Source organism: Protobothrops mucrosquamatus, unplaced genomic scaffold, assembly GCF_001527695.2.
Source record: "Protobothrops mucrosquamatus isolate PMUCROS unplaced genomic scaffold, P.Mucros_1.0 scaffold_207, whole genome shotgun sequence".
NCBI classification, from domain to species: domain Eukaryota; kingdom Metazoa; phylum Chordata; class Lepidosauria; order Squamata; family Viperidae; genus Protobothrops; species Protobothrops mucrosquamatus.
The window spans coordinates 387436-406694 of record NW_015386283.1 but is presented as its reverse complement, the minus strand read 5'-3'; the positions used below and the strand labels follow the sequence as shown (position 1 = coordinate 406694).

Here is a 19259-nt window from a genome sequence, read left to right as displayed (position 1 = left end):
AAATAATAAATGGCGCCTTAAAGAGCAACGGGACTGAGAGTCAGATGTGACAGTCGGTGCGCCCCGCCCTGTCATAGGGTGGAGTCAGCAACGAAAGGAAATCAAAGAAAACGGACTTCGGCCATACAAGCTTCTCCTATTTCCCGCTTCCCAAAAAAATAAATAAAAAAAAATTGGCTGAAGTCACGTGGAAAGGGCCGGTTGGGAAGCCACGTGATCTGAGTGCCCCCCCCCCCGAGGTTGGGCGTCGTCGGAATGGGTACCACGCTGGACATCAAGATCAAGCGGGCTAACAAGGTGTATCACTGCGGGGTGAGCATTCTCTCTGCAGGGGCTGCCGTACAAATCTGGCGCTGTGGAGGGATGTTTTTTATTTGGGCAAGAAAGAGCGCTGAAATCTGGTCACGATCTTCCTTGGGATTAACTGGTGGCATTTCCGAAGACTTCGGCGCCTATGAGCCGTTTTTCAGCTCTCTCTCTTTTTTTTTTCCAGTCGCGTTTTTCTTTATTTTTTTATTATTTTTTTTTGGAAGTAGCGTCCTTAGGATCGCAGGTTTCTGGAGCCGTGGGATCTGGGCGTCAGCGTCTGGAGTAGCAGATGAGATCGCGGTCGGTCGGATGATTCTGGAAATCCTCCTCCTGGAAGAGGGAGAGGAATTAAAGATGCCCGCCTGACCAAAATGGACACGTTCACGAAGGGGAAAAAAAAAAAAGACGTCTTCCTGACATCTTGTGTGCAGGATTTTTTTTTTTCTGGACGTTCAGTTCCGTATGTAACCTAGCTACATTCTAAAGGAGACTTTACACAACATCGCTTTGCCACCTGAATATCTGTTTTGTAAGAATTAGGTTATACATTTTGTTTAAACTGTTGTAGCATTTTGGTATCATTAACTAAGTTGGGGATAACCCTAACATTTTATAGGCTCTGTTTTTTTTCTCCAGAGTCATAAATTGAATTTATGAAGTGCAACAATGGCCTTGGAGAACAACTCCTGTATTCATAGGAAAAAAAACATGTACTAGGAGTCCTGGAGTTGAAGGCTTTGTTCCTGGTAACAAAGATTGTTCAAGATTTTAGAAGATCAGAATTGGAGCCTGTTGTGTAAAGCAGTGTTTTTTACCCTTGGCAACTTGAAGCTCTGTGGACTTCAACACCCAGGATTCCTCAATGAACAAGTCCACTCATCTTAAAGTTGCCAAGACTGAAAAGAACACTGGCATTGAGTCTTGCTGGAAAGGAGTTATATTTCTCTCTGTGCCAAGATATTATTATTATTATTATTTATTGAATTTATATACCGCCCTATCTCCCTTACGGGACTCAGGGCGGTGAACAGGCGATAGAGTTGTGAAGGTTCAGACTCCCCTTGTCCCCTGCAAAATAAGAAAAAGACAGTTGGGGGCGATTGCTAATAAATTGGCAGAACTGAAAAACTTTGGACTAATAATAACAAACTTACTAATAAATAAATGCCATAAAAAGGCCATGTGAAGTGCTCCTTTATTCCTTCTCAAATATTTTCTATTAACTTATAGCAAGCAGACATTTTACTTAGTGCAGCGGTTCTCAACCTATGGGTCGCGACCCCATTTGGGGTCGATCGACCATTTCACGGGGGTCGCCAAGCAAGGCTGTCCGCCATTTTTTTCCCCTTTTCCGGCAGGTGCCTTACCTCCCTTGAGCTGGGCCAGCTGGTGGTCGGCCTGCTCTGTCTCTGCCGTTTGCCAGCTACGCCTCGGCCGGTGCAGGGGGCGGAACCACATATGCACGGCGCTCCCGGGCAGGGAAAGTCCTCGACTTACGACCGGTTGGGTAGTCCTCGACTTATGACCGGTTTAGTCCTCGACTTACAACTGGTTTAGTCCTCGACTTACGACCGGTTTAGTCCTCGACTTAACGACCGGTTGGGGGTCGCGGCATTAAACAGGTTGAGAACCACTGACTTAGTGCATGAAGCATTATTTTCCCTGTATAGGGAAACTGGGCTACAATTTTGCAATGCAAGAGAAAGAGGCTTTCCTGCCCTCAGCAGCCTTTGGGTTTTCCACCAAAGGAAGAAGGAGGATTCAGTGCCTGCTTTGTTTACGATTTTTATGTTGCCAATCTAGGGGTTGGTGAATCTGTTCTTGACAAGGCTGAAAGAAAATAACTAATTATTAACATGAAGATTGCTTATTATGTCTTGAAGTTTTTTTTTTCCCCAGCTTATCCAAATGATAAAATTGATACTTAGGTTTCTCAGAATCTTGAAATTTGTAGTTCTATTTATTAGAAAAAAATAAAACTTTAAATGAAAAGAACAAAAACAATGTTTGAATAAATTATACTTTTACATTTAATAAATGCACTAACCATGATAATTGTGTGAGTAAATCAAATGCATATTGCATTTGCATTCTTAAAATAATGCAATGAGATTACTAAATGTAGTATAAAAATGAATACTGCATATAGTTCACTGTCTTTGAAAATACATTTCCTCCCCCATAAAACCAATAAAGAAAATTCTCCTAAGGATACCTCTTTAGTGCCCCTACCTTTTGAATCCCAGACTTTGTGGATTGGCCAAAGATTCTAACATTTCAATTCAAAATATTTCCTTGATAATTATTTGCAGTTCTATATTAATGTTTATATTAATTTACATTATTTTATATGTGAGTGATATAGGAGCAGAATTTCAGAGTAAATTGTTTAAATTGTTTACAGTTCTTTTACACTGAAATATGCTATGCATGGTTTGTTAAAATATGGATTATGGATTTGATCCAGTATATAGATTTGAACTGCACACTTAATTCTCAGAACTATTCACTTCATTGCATTGTACTTTCTAAGGTTTACTGGAAATATTGAATAATTTATGTTAAGCACAATTATAATCTCTTATTAATTTGTTTCAGGTATGTACTCCATGGTGTATTTTATCTATGTGATATATTTCTGAAATCCTTTTTGTTCTTGGCATTGTCTTCACATAAACATACACACATATTCATGTCCATAGCCAATACACTTTTAATGTCACACACATTATTTTAATATTTATTCATATATACAATGAACAACCAAATGGACATCTTTGTCTTCTTGTTCGAAGTGATTCACTAAGTATTCAATTTATTTCCTTACATGCTTTCTTTTCATCACACATCAATCATTTTTGCCTTGTTTAGGATTTATGCAAATCATTCTGTCATCAAGAATATACATGTTATTGTATACTTTTCTGATCAAGAATTGTACAGTAAATTTTCTCAAATTCATATAGATCTCATTGCCAGAGATCCTGTTAGCATAAAACCACATTGCATTTCTCAAATGTTGTCCCCTTAGATATCTTTTCAATCAAAATATTGCCAAACACCTTTACATGCCTGCTTAAACTAATTCTTCAGTAGTTTTGCCATTCATGCCTTTTACCTTTTTTAAAATAGGGAAATAAGAAAAACATTTTTCCAAACACTAAGTTCAAATGCATTTTTCACATAAATGTTTAACGTTGCACAATCATTTTATAAGCAAACCACTCTATTTTATCATTTTCCAGTTATACCATCTCTGCCTGCAGTTTACCATTTTCATAATACTTATTACTTTTTTTTTCAACCGTTTTTTCTTAGATACTTATAGCATTTATTTCAATTCTTCTTTTGACATTACTATAATTTCCATACAAATTTTTAAATATTATTTCATATTAAATATATTAATTCTACAGGTTTCTTTATTTTTTCACTCTCTTCCAAAAAAATTTTATTGTTTCATCGTCAAAATTATTCTATACTTTATCCAACTATTTAAATCATAACCATTCCTTCCTTGCTTTTATTCCATTATTTTGACCTTCCATTTTCTTATATGCATTAAAAAATATCCTGTAGCATGCTTATTTTATGAAGTATTCTTTTAACATTTATTTTTTCTCATTAACAGCCTTTTCACTTCCTTACTCCATCAAGCATCCTTTTTCATACTTTCCATTGTTGTAACTGAATGCTTTGGTGGCACTTTGTAACAACATTATTTATCATTCTATTCAAAGTAGCTTTCATATTCTCTTTCTTTTTTTCCCCATTCATTCTGATGAGAGATTAATCTGTCTTCCAAAATGTCTCCATATAGGACTCATATTTTCTCTTCCTGCAGACATTTGATTTTCACTATGGTGTTTAGCTTCTCTCCTTTTTTACTATATCATTTTTAAAAACAAAGATTCAGTTTTAACGCTGCCTGACAATGATCTCTCCTACATTTAGAACCTTTCATAACCCTTGTAGCTTTCACCAACTTTCTACATTTTTCATCCTAAGGAATCAACTCAGCCATACTATTCAATCCTTTATCTTCTGTACTCATGAATAAACTTAATGGATTAATACTCCACCTTTATTATTTGTTTATAAATAACTTAAAACCACAAGCATAATACTTCTTCCTCCCATTTTCCCCACAATAATCTTGTGAGGTGGATTGCATTGAGAGAGTGACTGGCCCAAAGTGACCAAGCTTGCTTTCGTGCTTAAGGCAGGACTAGAACTCACTAACCCAGGGGTAGGCAACCTTGGCTCTTTTATGACTTGTGAACTTCAACTCCCAGAATTCCTGAGCCAGCATGGCTGGCTCAGGAATTCTGGGAGTTGAACCCACGAGTCATAAAAGAGCCAAGGTTGCCTACCCCTGCACTAACCCCTGGGTTCTAGCCTGGTGCCTTAACTAGAAAACCAAATTACTGTGTATTTTAAAGACTTTTCTAAGTAAACACATCAAATAATACCATTCTTATTCATTCTTGGGATTCCACATGACCCAATCCCTTTTATCATTATTTACTGAATTATAATAAGCAATTATCACCACCTTATGAATTCCTATTTTAATATACATCCATAGCAACGTAGATAGCACCAATTCATGCTATCTTATATAATTTTATTATATGCACATGCATGACATCTAGACAAAACCATTTTGATTTATATATATTCTTGTGTTGCATACGAATGGTGACTAAACTGTATTCCATTCTCAGCCAACTTACCTCACATTGTTATTATGGGGAAAAAATAAGAGAATACATTATGTACACTATCTTGAGTTTCTGAATGAAAAGGTGAAATATTATCTTTACTAATCAATGCCCAACATACATACATTCTTTCATTTTATTCATTTATTTGTGATCTTTGCCATTTACCCTCTTGCATTTCAAGTTGCCATGTTCCATATACTATTGTCAACAAATGGTCCATTGATATTAATCTCTGCCACATCATACAAGAGGTTTCTGCATAAAACTATTTGGATACAGTAAAGGAAGAGTAAATTAGGTGATCAGATTTAGCTAGAGTCATGCCATAGCATTAGCATCATTCTCTGCTAATTGTAAGGATACAATGCTGATGCACATTTTAGCACATTTTGGCCACTATTCTATGCAATCTAAGATACCTAAATCGAAGAGTACCTTTGCAAGCCAACTTAATATTACTTAAAATATTGCTTAATATAATATTATATTAATATTACCTACTTCTAACTAATCAAGAAAGTCCATGCAATATATTGACATACTAAGTGTACTGGTATTTCTTGAATAATTTTTGTATTGTTATACTTAAATTATAATATATAAAATGTAAGAAGTAGCATCAAACTGATTCATATGATGTTCTCAATTTTTCCCCAATTAGGAAGTTCTCACTGGAGTGGTGGTCATAACAAGTAAAGATTCAATCCAGCATCAGGGAATCTCATTAACAATGGATGGATCTGTAAATCTGCAGCTCAGTGCTAAAAGTGTTGGTGTGTTTGAAGCATTCTGCAACTCTGTTAAGGTACAAACAATAAAAATCATGGATTATGGAGCACTTTTTAACAGTGTTCTTTATATGAGAAGAATATAAATATAAAGAGGTTGTACTTATTAGATCAATGCACCCTTGACAATTGACCCACAAGGAACCCTGGAGAGGGTCCTGGAGAGTGTTCCAGAGGATCTACTGCATGGTCCAGTGAAGGCCTTTAGTTGCCATTTGGAACAAGATGCCAGCTCTAGCCTTAGATCAGATTGCCCCATGTGATCTCTTGTTTCTAATGGATCTCATCACTCCCTCATCATGGTTTATGGAGATGCTGAGGGAGATGAAATAGGAGAGAAGACATCTAGAGTACTTCTGGATGTCAACAGAGGATGAACTCCTTCAAACACAGATGAGAGTTGCTATTAAGATCTACTTTGTGGTGGTAAGGGTAATGAAATCACAATACTTCTCTGCTCTTATTGCATTCATTGGTTTCTGCCCAGTGGCCTTTTTCTGGATGACCTGAACCCACTCAAATTTGTTCCCTGTTAGACTCCAGCTTTGATTCAAGTCCTGTGGAAATGCCTGGAACATAGTCTTATTTTGTTATCTGAGAACAGTTTGAGTCTTTTGGGCCCAAGGGTCCTTACAACTGTGAGTTCGGTCATTTTGACCCTCCTGTTTGACCAAGGCTGCTTGGGACGACGAGGGTGGGTTCTTGCAGTGTTGAATTTATCCTTGAAAGAGAGGTTGTTCCTTTATCTCTTACAGGGTTGTTGGTTCATACCCTCCCCCACCCTTCCTCAAGAGACCATTACTGGATCCCACCATACCACACAACTTTTGACCAGTGTCCAACCTTCCCTTTTTAGGGAAGTGGAGAAAGTGATTACACAGCAGCTTCCACAGATCCTGGATGAAGCATATTATTTGGATCCCTTTCAGTCAGCATTCAGGAGCAGGATGGGGATAGTACATCCATACTGGGTGTCATTGACCTCTTGGTGGCTTTCAGTAACATTGACCATGGTATCCTCCTGGATTGGTATTAGGGATTGGGAATTTGCGACATCATATTGTGCTGGTTCATTTCCTTCTTATGGTGCCAGTAGCAGTCGGTGTTGCTTATTGGTGAGAGATCCCACCCTCAACCCCTACTGTGTGGGCTGCCACAGAGCTTTGTGCTCTCTCCTCTCCTGTTTAACATTTATATGAAACTGCTGGGAGAAATCATCTGTCACTATGGGAGATATTATTAGCATGCTGATGATAATCAACTGTATCTCTGCTTCTGACAAACTAAGTGATGCTTTTGATGTCCTGACCTGATGTCTGGAGGCTGGTTGGGGAGCAACAGGCTTAAACTGAACCCTGGCAAGAAAGAATGAGTGGCTTTATGTTTTAGAGCCTTTGGATTTGGAGACTTTACCATTTCTGCCACTGAATGAAATTGCACTGCTCCAAACTGACCTGGTCTGCAATCTGGGGTGTCCTTCTTGACTTGACTCCTGCTCAAGGAAGAGACGCAATCATGGCCAGGAGAGCCATTAGGCAACCTTGTGTTGTGTGGCAAATGTGCCTATTCCTAGATCATGAAGCTCTACTCATAATTACACCTGGTAATCTCCCAGTGGACTTTATATCAGATTGCCTTTGAACAGTATCTGGAAGCTTCAGCTTGTGCAAACTATAGTAGCATGGGAAGTTTTGGATCTTCCTAGGACACTGTTACACCTCTGCTCCATGAATTGTATTGGTTACTGATGGGGTGAGGTTATCTAAAAGATCATGTCTCCCTGATTTTTTCTACCCACCCCATCAGGTTCAGCAGGAGAGGCATGTTGCATGTCACAGCTGCTAAGGCATTACAGCTGATGGGACCCAGGAAATGAGTCTTTTCTGCTATGGCACCCACTCTCTAGTCTAGAACATCATTCTCCCTGAGGTGAGGTTAGCCCCAACCCTTATGGCATTTTGGAAAGCCTTCAGAATGTGTTTTTTTTAATCAGGTCTGGTCATCCCCTGCAGCACCATATATGGCACCTTTCACAATCTTGTTTTTACTTATGTTAATTATTTAATTGGTTTTAAATATTGGTTTTAAATATGTTTGGTTTTAACAGTTGGTTTTATTGAAGGCCTCCCAGAGTCATTTTATGTGGGGGGCAGGGGGAGGACATATAAATTTAATAAAGTTTAAAAAAAATACTTCCTAGATACTTGGGTTTTTTTTGTTTACTATTCTTAATACTTCTTGCATGTTGCATTTCTATACAGTATCTTGTATTTTAGCCAGTGAATATGTTGGGATGAGCATATCCATGATCATTGAAACAAAGCATAAAGTACACTTTCTTTTTTACATGCTTCTGTTCGCTGTTTCCAACATCAAAACCATATACTTCCATTATCAGCACAGTGTGGAGATGTTTAAATAGATTGTCCATTGATTTGGCTAGAACTAAAGATCACTTGGAAAAATGGGGGGTTTCTCCCAGAGGACAAGAATATTTATTGCAGATGTGGCACTATTCAAAAAGCTATCCATCATTTACACTACCTCCTGGGATCAACATGCACCCATAATGACTTGCTTGCAAATATCCCTTTCATCAATGTGGCCACATATAAATCTATGCTTTTATTATAAAAGTTTTTAATCTTTTTACATTTAAATTAATAATTTCCCCCTTTCCTGAATTTCTGACACGAGAATTTTACATTTTTCTGAAATAGGTTATAGTTGGGGGGTTGGAATAAGCCCACAAATTTAATTACAACTGATTTACTATCTGGGCTTATTTCATTATTATGAAATAAGCTTAATAACCTTAATTTTTTGGTACAGATAATTAGTTTAATAGTTATATATAGCAAACTCTATAAATTGAGTTTTATGGTTTTTGCCTATCAGTAGTAAGCATAAATATTGTAGTCTATCTGAGACTAGTAAGTTGCCTGTAATGAATAAGTAAGATTCTTTTCCAAAACAATTGCTTCATGTTATCTTAGTAGATCGCAGTTAATGAAATAGGTAGAAAGAGTATAGGAAAAAACAATGAGCTGGATGGTGACTATACCAACAAACCTATCCTTGTGTCCCTACATTTAAAACATTGTCCATTATTTGAGGTTCTTTCACCACAAAAGATAATGTTTAATTCCTAAAAATAGTGTTATACCTTCTGTTAGTAACCGTGTAAAGTAGCTGTTTAATGTCTTTTTATTTTCTTTTAATGTGTTTTATAAACATTTATTAGATTTCCCCCAGGTAAGATTTAAAAGTTTAGTAGTTAAATTAAATTAAAGAAATAACTATTCAGAAGAGGGAAAAATACTTTTTCATTTTATATGATAGGAAATGCAGTCTTGATCAGACTAGTCATAAATATTGAAGTGGAAGGGTGGAGGACATTTTAACTGGATCTTGAGAATTTTGAGCAGTGAGCATGTCTTAATTTTTCAATTAGATTATGCAGATTATTTCAGATGTAACATAAGCCTTTTTATTTTTACTATTTTTGAAAGCAGTTATGTACAAATGAAAAAGATTGTATATATGCATGTGTGTATCTTTTAAATTTATAAGCTGCCTGACTGAGCAGCGTGTGTATATAGGTATATATGTATGTACACACATAACACATACATACATATACCACACCATTTGGAAAGCTTCATAGATACTATCTGCTATCTATTCTTGTCTCTTATGTATGAAAGGGAGGAAGTGATGACCAGAGCAGGTGGATGCAGAAAACTTCTCCCCACTCAGTAGAGCATATAAGAATATAGAATGTCTGTGCCGAATTTAATGTAATGTGTAGACAGTGTCTAGCATTGTTTGCAATTGAGTCCACACTATACCTCTGTAATCTCAAAGAGTTCAACCCGAATGGACAGCATTGCTGCTCTATTTCTTAAGATACCCTTAAAAATGTGCATTTTCAGAAATTCATAAGCTTTTTGCTTGCAACCAAAAATGAAGGACAATTAACATTTAGTCTTTCTAATTTTTTGTTTGTTTTTGCAGCCTATTCAACTGATTACTAATACAGTAGAAATGGTAAAATCTGGAAAACTGCCTAGTGGTAAAACAGAAATTCCTTTTGAGTTCCCACTGCAAGTAAAAGGAGGCAAAATTCTTTATGAAACTTACCATGGAGTTTTTGTCAATATCCAGGTGAGAATAGATGATAGTCTAAGAAAACTTTGCTCTTTATGGTGCTTGTACACAATTGCTTTAATTTTTTTAAAGATCAGGCCAAGGAAATTCATGCCATTAAAAGAATGAAAGAAAGAGTTGTCTGATGGCGTGAGTTCTTTGGTCTATTTAGGTTTAAAGAATCCCCAAAGAACTACGAAAAACTGCAGCTTCAAATACTTTCTTCATATTTCCATTATTTAAAATGAAGCAAATTAAAAATCCGAGCAAATCAGAAAAATACTGAAGAGGAGGTTCTTCATAGAAATGTACAATCTGATTTTTTTTTAAATGAGATTCATCTTACCTAACATAAGCTCAAACCTCTACAAAGGAAGTTTCTTCCTGTAAGCTACAGTATAGCATAACAGAAGCTCTCTGGCAAAAGATTTAATTCAGAATTGATATGGCTCAGTGTCTAATCTAATCTACTATATTTTTATTGGTTAAACATATGGAAGTTTTAACTAACAAAACTCACTATGATTTATGATGGAAGTTTCCTTTGAACTAATGATTTTACTGCAAAAAGTTGTGTCTCAAAACTATTTGCTTCCCTTCCTTTTGCAGATTATTCAAATTTATCCAAGACATTAACATAGTCTTACGAAAAACACTATGCTTACCCTTCTTCCTTGCAATATTTTTTATTTCTAATCGTGCCTTTATTATTACTATAGTTTTAAGGAGATGATAATTAAATTTAGCCCAGTAGCAAAAGATGATTGAAATCCTATATTTGCTGTTTTTTTAATTCCTGTTTTCATTGGATTTGATTTTCAGCAATATGCCCAAACTTTTTTTGAACTGGAAGATTTTTAGAATATATCTTACTTTAAACTACAAACATTTTGAAATAATGCATTTCTAGGCAGCATTTCCAATGTAGATACAAATTATAGTACAAATAAATAAAATACCAATTTACAAAATTTAAAGTACCGTAATTAGTAATAAAAATTTATTTTTTTATTTCATGAGGAGGATAATAACCTTTCTGTTTTGCATATTTGTATAGTATACTCTTCGATGTGATATGCGACGTTCTCTCCTGGCCAAGGATTTGACAAAATCTTGCGAATATATTGTCCATTCACCAGTAAGTTTGCTTTTAGGAATTAATTGCTAGACACTTGTGAATATATTGCTTTTGTTGTAGTTGGACTGTATAGAAAAGTCCCAGAGGAGCATATGAACTTAATGCAGTTAAGCAGATCTACAGTATAGCTATTTTTTTCTCTGCAGAATGAAACTCATATGTATGCAAAAGCTTGAGCTCCTTGGTTCAGGTACCAATGCAACATAGTTCATGTTTCCCTGCATTTTCCGGAATTTATGTGATGTTAAATTTTCTAAGAATTCAGGTAGGGCAGTGATGGCGAACCTTTTAGAGACCGAGTGCCCAAACACTGGCCCCGACCCCACTACACCCCCTGCCCCGCTCCCACTCCGCCCCACCCTGCCTGCCTGCAAGGCCACTCACCGCCTCCAGGGCCTGCCACAAATCGCCCAGGCAGCCCAGCAGCGCTATGACAGCCATGCCCTCTGCCCGCGCCCCGCAGCGTCAACTATGCGCGTTGGGGTGGGAGGGCAGAGTCTTGTCTACGCTGCCTGGCTGCCATGTCCTTGGCTGCACTGCTCCGCGTGGACCACACTTGGGGGCAACTCTCCTCCAGGGGGGTTGCTGGTGAGGAGGTTGCGGGCGGAGGCAAGGCTGGGGCAATGGCACGTGTGCCCACAGAGAGGGCTCTGACTGCCGCCTCTGGCACCCGTGCCATAGGTTCGCCACCACTGGGCTAGGGCATGTAGGTAATACCCAGTTGTGTACGTCAACTCTGCCACTGCTGTTAAGGTCTTGTCTCTATGCCTGAAGACTGCTGGGGTCTGGATAAGTAGGAACAGATTTGATTTACCGTTGACAAGACCAAGTGGTTGTGTTTCCTGTTTTGACATTACTTTACCTAGGTGCTTCATGTAGATGTTAAGTAGAAAGGATAAAAGCATTAAAACCTATAGCACCCCACAAGTCATGCCTCAGGCTCAAGCACTACCACCCCCATCAACACCAACTGGAAACCAACTGCAGAGGAACGGAGAGAACCAATGTAACACCATGCCTCCCATTCTTAATCCTGACAGTGAAGATCCCTTCAGAATCTCAACAACTGCATTCAATCATTACGTTCTTAGTCTTCCCATCCATTCTTTTTTCATACAGCTGTTTCACAATTTGATGCTAATTCATTGTCTATATCAGACATGTCAAACTTGCGACATCACATGACGTGCGATATATCGGAACTTTTTCCTCATTGCCGGCAATGGGGTGGGCGTGGTTTCCTCGTGACACGTCCGGCCTGCAGGCTGGCAGTTTGACACCCCCGGTCTATATGATTAAGCCACATCAGTATATTTCTTTCATATCAATCATGTTTGGTATCCAAGGTCATCTATGATCATTCAGCATTCATTCATTTTTAATTTTATCTCTTCTTGCTTCAGCATACATTTTTTTAAAAAAGAAAATCCCATTCTGACTTCAATCAACTTACTTTTAGAGAAGAAATACAAGGTTTACATACCTATTTGTACTTTGTTCAACAAGCATGTATTCCTTATAGCAGGCAACATAATTACTACTTTTCTATCAGTGTTTGCATGACTTAAAATTATATATAAATGTTCATGTACACATACATTTGAAGAAGGAGGTAGAGAAGTTCTACATAGGTCCAGCAGTAGTCAGTGTGTTGTAAAGGGAAATATTGAACTAAGAGCAGAGACCCAGATTCTAAGCCACAGAGTCATAGAAATTTGCAAAATAACTTCAAGCCAGTCACTCAAAGCTCCTGAATGAAAAGCAGAACATAAATCTGATAAATAAAACAAGGATAGGAATTTGAGCTTAATAATGAGCTCACAGTATAATATCATACTGTAGGTATAGTTCAGTGGTGGCAAATCTATGGCACGGGTGCCAGAGGCAGCACTCAGAGCTCTCTCTGTGGGCATGCATGTCATCGCCCCAGCCCCGCCACTCCCCATAGCCCCCTCCTCACCAGCAGGCCCCCCGGAGGAAAGTCACCCCGGGCGCAGCCTGCACAGAGCAGTGCAGCCAAGGACATGGCAGCCGAGCAGTGGGAACAAGACTCCGCCCTCGCACCCCATCGCGTACAGATGATGCTATGGGGCGCGGACAGAGTGCATGGCCACCATGACACTGTTGGGCTGCCTGGGCAATCTGCTGTGGCGGGCTGTGGAGGTGGTGGATGGCCCTGCGGGCAGGAGGGCCGGGGCGAGGCGGTTTTGGGGCACTCGGTCTCTAAAAGGTTCGCCATCAGTGGTATAGTTGATGCTACACTCAGTGCCCTAAAATACTAGCCTGGCCTTGGTTATAATATGAGTTATAATATGAGTTTGCTTTTCATTATCATTAGATGGAATAGAAAATTTTTAGATGTTACTTTTTAGCTTGATTAGAGCATGCTTCAAATAGTATATCCACGTGAAGCTTGATTAACCTCTTGGCAAGACTATTCTAGTAGTGACTTATTCTAGCTCTTCTAACACATAAAGTATATGAGTTCAAATATACACTTTCTCAAACTAATAAATGACTACTAGATTTAGTTCTGAACTTTCTTTTCATTCTTTTGTAGCCTCAGAAGGGTAAGCCAACTCCAAGCCCTGTAGACTTTACTATTACTCCTGAAACACTACAGAATGTGAAAGAGGTAAGAACCATTTTAGAGAACCAGTTTGCTGTAGTGGTTAAAGGCAACAGACTAGACACTGAGTTCTAGTTCCACCTTGGGCATGAAAGCAACTGGGTGGTATTAGGCCAGTCATGTTTTCTCAGCCCTAAAAAAGAGCCAATGGCAAACCATTTCCAAAAACCTTGCCAAGAAAACTGCGGGGAGTTGTCTAGATAGTTGCAAGGAATCCATACTAACTTGAAGCAGAAAAAAGAAAAACAAAACAAAAAATGCTCCCAGAGCAGTGGAACAGGGCCAAACATTGAAACCATATGAAAGAATTTGGTGCTCATGTGCTTCTTCATTTGCATGCTCCAATTTTCTTCCACTTTTGATTTAGTGGCAAAACGTAACTTGCCATTGTATCTGAGCTGGGCAAACCATGATTTGCACAAACCATGATTGTATAGAAATAGCTGGAGGAAGGATAGGAGCATATGGAGTGAGGGAAGAAAATATTTTTATTAAAGGGTTTAAATCCGTCTAATTTTCCAAGTGATGGTGTGTGTGTGTGAAATAGGTCTTTCTCAGTGTGGGGAAAAAAATCAGTTAAGCAAAATTAGGTTTGATAGAGCCAGCACTTAATAAAAGCCATCACTGCTTGGGAGAAAATCTCAAAGGAGCTGCTTTTCAAAGGGTTCCTGACAGCTTGAAATGGATCTTCGCTTTGGGAAGCAGGCCTTTGCTCATATCCTTTATATGTTGTTGAGACTCCTGAAGAAGATATTGGGAGGTTTCCTGAAATGGCCCATTAACATTCTCTTCATTTGCAGTGAGGAATGTACCCTTTCTTTATATAAGGCTTCTATAGGGGATTACTCTTTTAAGTATTTTGCATCTTATGATAATTAATTTAGGTTTCACTGATTTCAGTAGGTATGCTGTGAAGATGACTTAAGTATGGATCCAACCCATTCTTTATGAAGTGCCTAGTTTTCTGTATATTATAGTTCAGTTAACTATGCCTACAGATATAATGTCTGAGGAGTTAACTGCATGTCACATTAAACATATTTTAGAAAAGCACCTGCTGCTTATATATATTTCACTTCTGTTTTGAAGAAAAGATATTGAATGGGATAAGGAGAGATGATGAAAGAGCAAAACGTAATTTCTTTTCTCTTCCGCTTTGAACTGAGAATAAGAGACAAATAGCCATGCTATAAAATGAAAATATGTGAAAAAAACAAAATTTGTACATTCAATTACCATATATAAATTACATATCTCTCTCTCTCTCTCTCTCTTTGCCTTTAGAGAGCACTGCTTCCAAAATTTCTCATAAGAGGTCATCTCAATTCAACAAACTGCATCATAACACAACCTCTAACAGGGGAGCTGATAGTGATGAACTCAGATGCTGCTGTTAAAAGCATTGAACTCCAGTTGGTACGAGTGGAAACCTGTGGTATGTCTTTATATCTGCCAGTGCATAAATTGGTGTTGGAGAACAGAATCAGAAGTTTATTCTTGAGTTGTGACTGTCAAATGCTTCTGTCATTCTAGATAGTTGGACAGACACTAGAGGATAGTTGGGCCCTCATCCACATCCAGATATTTCCAGTTGGGATAATGGTATATATTAGTAACAAACTGGTGGAGTTTATTTGGCAGTTACCAATCTCATATAAAAAATAATTGAAGCTTTGATGTAGTTTTTATTCATTCCAAAGTGAAGCCATCTCCAGAAAATTGAAATGAATGTTCCAGATCTGTGTAATACTAAATTAACTTTATTAATTTTTAATACAGTTCATATTTGAAGTTCCTCCCGCAGCTCTAGAGTGATTTGGAACAGCTCCTCAAAGGCACCAAACCTATATGAGTGACTCAGAGAGATCTTGATGATGAATGTTTAATTATTAAACCTGCCGGCATTATAATGTATTATTTAGTAAGTTGGGGGCTCTGAATGCCGCTTGTATCTCGTTTTTACAAAGGCTGTGCTGAAGGTTATGCTAGAGATGCCACTGAGATTCAGAACATTCAGATTGCTGATGGCGATGTCTGCAGAAATCTTCCTATTCCAATCTATATGGTCTTTCCAAGATTGTTTACATGTCCTACACTGGAAACTACAAACTTCAAAGTTGGTAAGAACTGCATTTTAAACTGTTAAACCATACAAACAGGACTTTGTCTAATGCTTTATTTCCATTGTAGTCACCCAGCATGTAGAACAAAAACCCATTGATAGGATATCAGCTGTACATACCTCCATCATGTTTTCCTTTACTTGACTTTTGTCTGAGATAAAAACAAACTGCGATTTCATTAACTTTCTTTGTGGTAGTGCTGTCGAGGCATTTGATTGTATTGTATCGCCTTTCTTTTCTTGACAATTTTCTGGAATTGTAGTGATCATAATTATAGTATAAAGGTATTTCAAATGTGATTCCTCCACAAATTTTTATAAAGGCCTATGGTTGATTGATACGTCTTGTATCAACTGAATTCAGTGCATCTCCTAACATATGCATAATATAAAATATGCACAGCAAACAAAACAACAAGAACATCTATGATTAAAACAATATAAAACAAACAATACATTAAATTACAGGATATCAGTACATCACAAAAATTATGCTGTATCAACAGCAACATATAAATATAAATGGTTTCTGCTCAGTCAGAAATATTGTACAGAGTTCAGCTTTGAAGCGACTTCCAAAATGAAATCAAGATGAAGAAACTTTTGATCCCTGTAGGAAAACTGTTTAAAAGCAGATTCTGCTATAGAAAAGCAATGCTTTCAAGCTCCAATATAATTATTATGATTATTCAAATAAAGTTTTACATTAGAGTGTTTTTACCCCCTTCCCAAACATGAGTTTAGTTTAAGCAAAAGCAAAAGCTTGGATTGCTAGGTATATTTTAGAATAATATTTTAGGACATATTATTTTATATTATTATTATTATTTTAAATATATACTGTTTTATGCTTTGCTATACTAGTAACTTTGTTTATTTATGCTACAGGTACTCCAGATGGTAGACCTAATAATCTGTGCTAATTCCAGAATATTTTTTTTCTTTTTCTCACAGAATTTGAAGTTAACATCGTTGTCCTCTTGCATGATGATCACTTAATCACAGAGAACTTTCCACTGAAACTCTGCAGAATGTGATTAGGTTTGCTTTACAACTATTGCTCAGACTAGATGCTTCCTACTTGTTGGTCATCAGACTAACTGGCATTGCAGGCACTAAGTACCAGTAATACAGCCTTATAAATGATTGACCAGAATTTTAAGTTACAATAACAATGTTCTGACCCAATAAGTCAGTGTCCAATTAGCACTCGTTCACATTTGTCTGTAATGGCATTGTAATGCAAGTGTTAATCTAAGTTGAAATGGGGCCTACATGGCCTACACCTGTCTATTCTTATTCGTTTATAAGAGTTCTGTGAGTAAGAAATTTAGACATTGAGAGGAAGAGTTGCTTATAGCAATATGTTGTTTTGACCAAAATTATTTTGTATATATGTCTTAGTCTACCATATTAAGCAAATTCTACCTTAACTTTGGAAACATTAGTATGCCCCATGAATCATGAGAGATGGATATCCCTTCAGTCATGAGAGATGGGAAGTGCATTTATCAAAATATTTGACTGACATAATAAAAGAAGCACCTAAACCAAACATGTCAAACTCGTATCACCTGACGTCGCGCAACATATCGGGTCGGTTTTGCCATTGCCAGCAATGGGGTGAACACGTCTTCTGGATGACGCGTCCGGCCCATGGGCCGGCAGTTTGACACCCCTGACCTAAACTATTCAAAACAAGTTGAATTTAGACATTTGTGTTACCTCTGCTAGCATCTAAAGACTTTTGCATTAATTTCTTTTGGGGAATATCTTAATTAGTAAAAATGTTGGTCTGACCTTAATAACCAATTGGAGGATTAGTCATGAGAAGCTGAGATGATTCAGTGCTGGCATCTTGTCACCAGATTGCTGTTACAATGACATGAAAATAATTTGGGGCAACATAGAGGAAAGAGTGAGGTAGAGGTAGAGAAGGTAGAATTATTGCACTTTGCCTACCATTGGAAGATGTTGGACTATATATTGAATACATTTCACTTTTGATGTAGCATCAGCTTGGCAATACTATAGAGAGTAAACTTTACCTAACACCTCATATATCTGATTGTTGATGCGAATAAATCATTCATATATTCTAAATGTTGTTTGTCCATAAATAAAATTAGCTGTGATTCATTGAATTGCATAGAATAATTGAGAGCATATTTTGTTCTTCACAGATACCCACTAGGACATTTTAATTTAAGTCATTTTAATTTAACTGAGCCCATTTTGCTATGCTTGCTAGTGCCCAGGCTTGGTATGTGTATGTGATTGTGCTTTGCTATTTGGTTTTGCAAACCCAACTAATGTCTGTAATATAAAGTAAGCCTTATGGTTTCAGACACTGAAAGCATGTGTAACCAAATTATCATCAGTGAAGCTGGTCATAAGAACAAGCATAGACTAAAAAGGCATTATTAAATTTATTAGAAGTATCTCACAAAAAATGAGAAAAAAAGAATTACAGGTAGTTCTTGACTTATTTCCTTTAGTGACTATTTGAAGTTACAACAGCACTGAAAAAAGTGACTTGTGGCCATTTTTCACACTTACGACCATTGCAGCATCCCATGGTCACATGATCAAAATTCAGATACTTGGCAACTGGCATCTATTTATGACAGTTGCAGTGTCTTATGGTCATGTGATCACCTTTTGCGACCTTCTGACAAGCAAAGTTAATGGGAGGTCAGGTTCACTTAACTGTGTTACTAGCTTAAAACTGCAGTGATAAGAAAGGTCGTAAAATGGGGCAAAACTCACTTAACAAGCGTGTTGCTTACCAATGGAAATTTGGGGCTTGTAAGTAGTCGCAAGTCAAGAACTACCTGTATAAAACCTATTTCACAGGAAATTTTGAAGATCCAAAAACAAGTTAAATAGTAACTAATAGTAATAGTAACTAATAGGCAGATCATAGAATGACAGCAGCTCATGATGGATTTAGAATTAAATTTTATAAATTCTTTTTAAAAATATACTCCTAAACAACCAAATATCAAAGTGAGGACAACACCCAAAACATGTAAATAAACCAAAATAATTGCAAAACATGTAAATAAAACCATAAAGTTTTTTGCTTTCATATTTAATTCAAGTGATTTAATTTGTTTACTTACTAAATTATAATTAATCATGGCTGGTAGATCTGATGCATTCTACCATAATATATTTTATAAAATTGAATGGAAATCATAGATACATTCAAAACTCAGGAAAACTTTTAATATAACTTTGTTGTTGTTTTTTTAAAAAAAGAGACCGTACTAACATTTTTAATATAAAAGGCTTTTGATTCACCAAAGTCTTACTTAACTAAATGTATATATAGTATCCCAAATTAAATTAAATAGGCAACCCCTTTTTTATATTTATTTTCTCAATTATTTTC

At 37.1% G+C, this 19259-nt stretch overlaps 1 protein-coding gene across 1 annotated transcript; it reads left to right on the top strand.

The window, feature by feature from the left end:
- The first annotated feature begins 232 nt into the window (after positions 1-232).
- On the top strand, positions 233-17412 carry VPS26C (VPS26 endosomal protein sorting factor C). Its single transcript, XM_015826214.1, has 8 exons — positions 233-312; positions 5698-5841; positions 9842-9991; positions 11031-11111; positions 13672-13746; positions 15025-15175; positions 15708-15860; positions 16817-17412. The coding sequence occupies exons 1-8, from the start codon at positions 256-258 to the stop codon at positions 16897-16899; spliced, it is 894 nt and encodes a 297-aa protein (XP_015681700.1). The 5' UTR covers positions 233-255; the 3' UTR covers positions 16900-17412.
- The last annotated feature ends 1847 nt before the right edge of the window (positions 17413-19259 follow it).

What these genes read in the sequence shown, in the direction of transcription:
- VPS26C (XM_015826214.1), top strand. Translation starts at nt 256, where the DNA reads ATGGGTACCACGCTGGACATCAAGATCAAGCGGGCTAACAAGGTGTAT. An exon ending in CACTACAGAATGTGAAAGAG is followed by an intron (nt 13,747 to 15,024) that starts GTAAGAACCATT and finishes CTTTGCCTTTAG; the next exon opens with AGAGCACTGCTTCCAAAATT. An exon ending in GGTACGAGTGGAAACCTGTG is followed by an intron (nt 15,176 to 15,707) that starts GTATGTCTTTAT and finishes GTTTTTACAAAG; the next exon opens with GCTGTGCTGAAGGTTATGCT.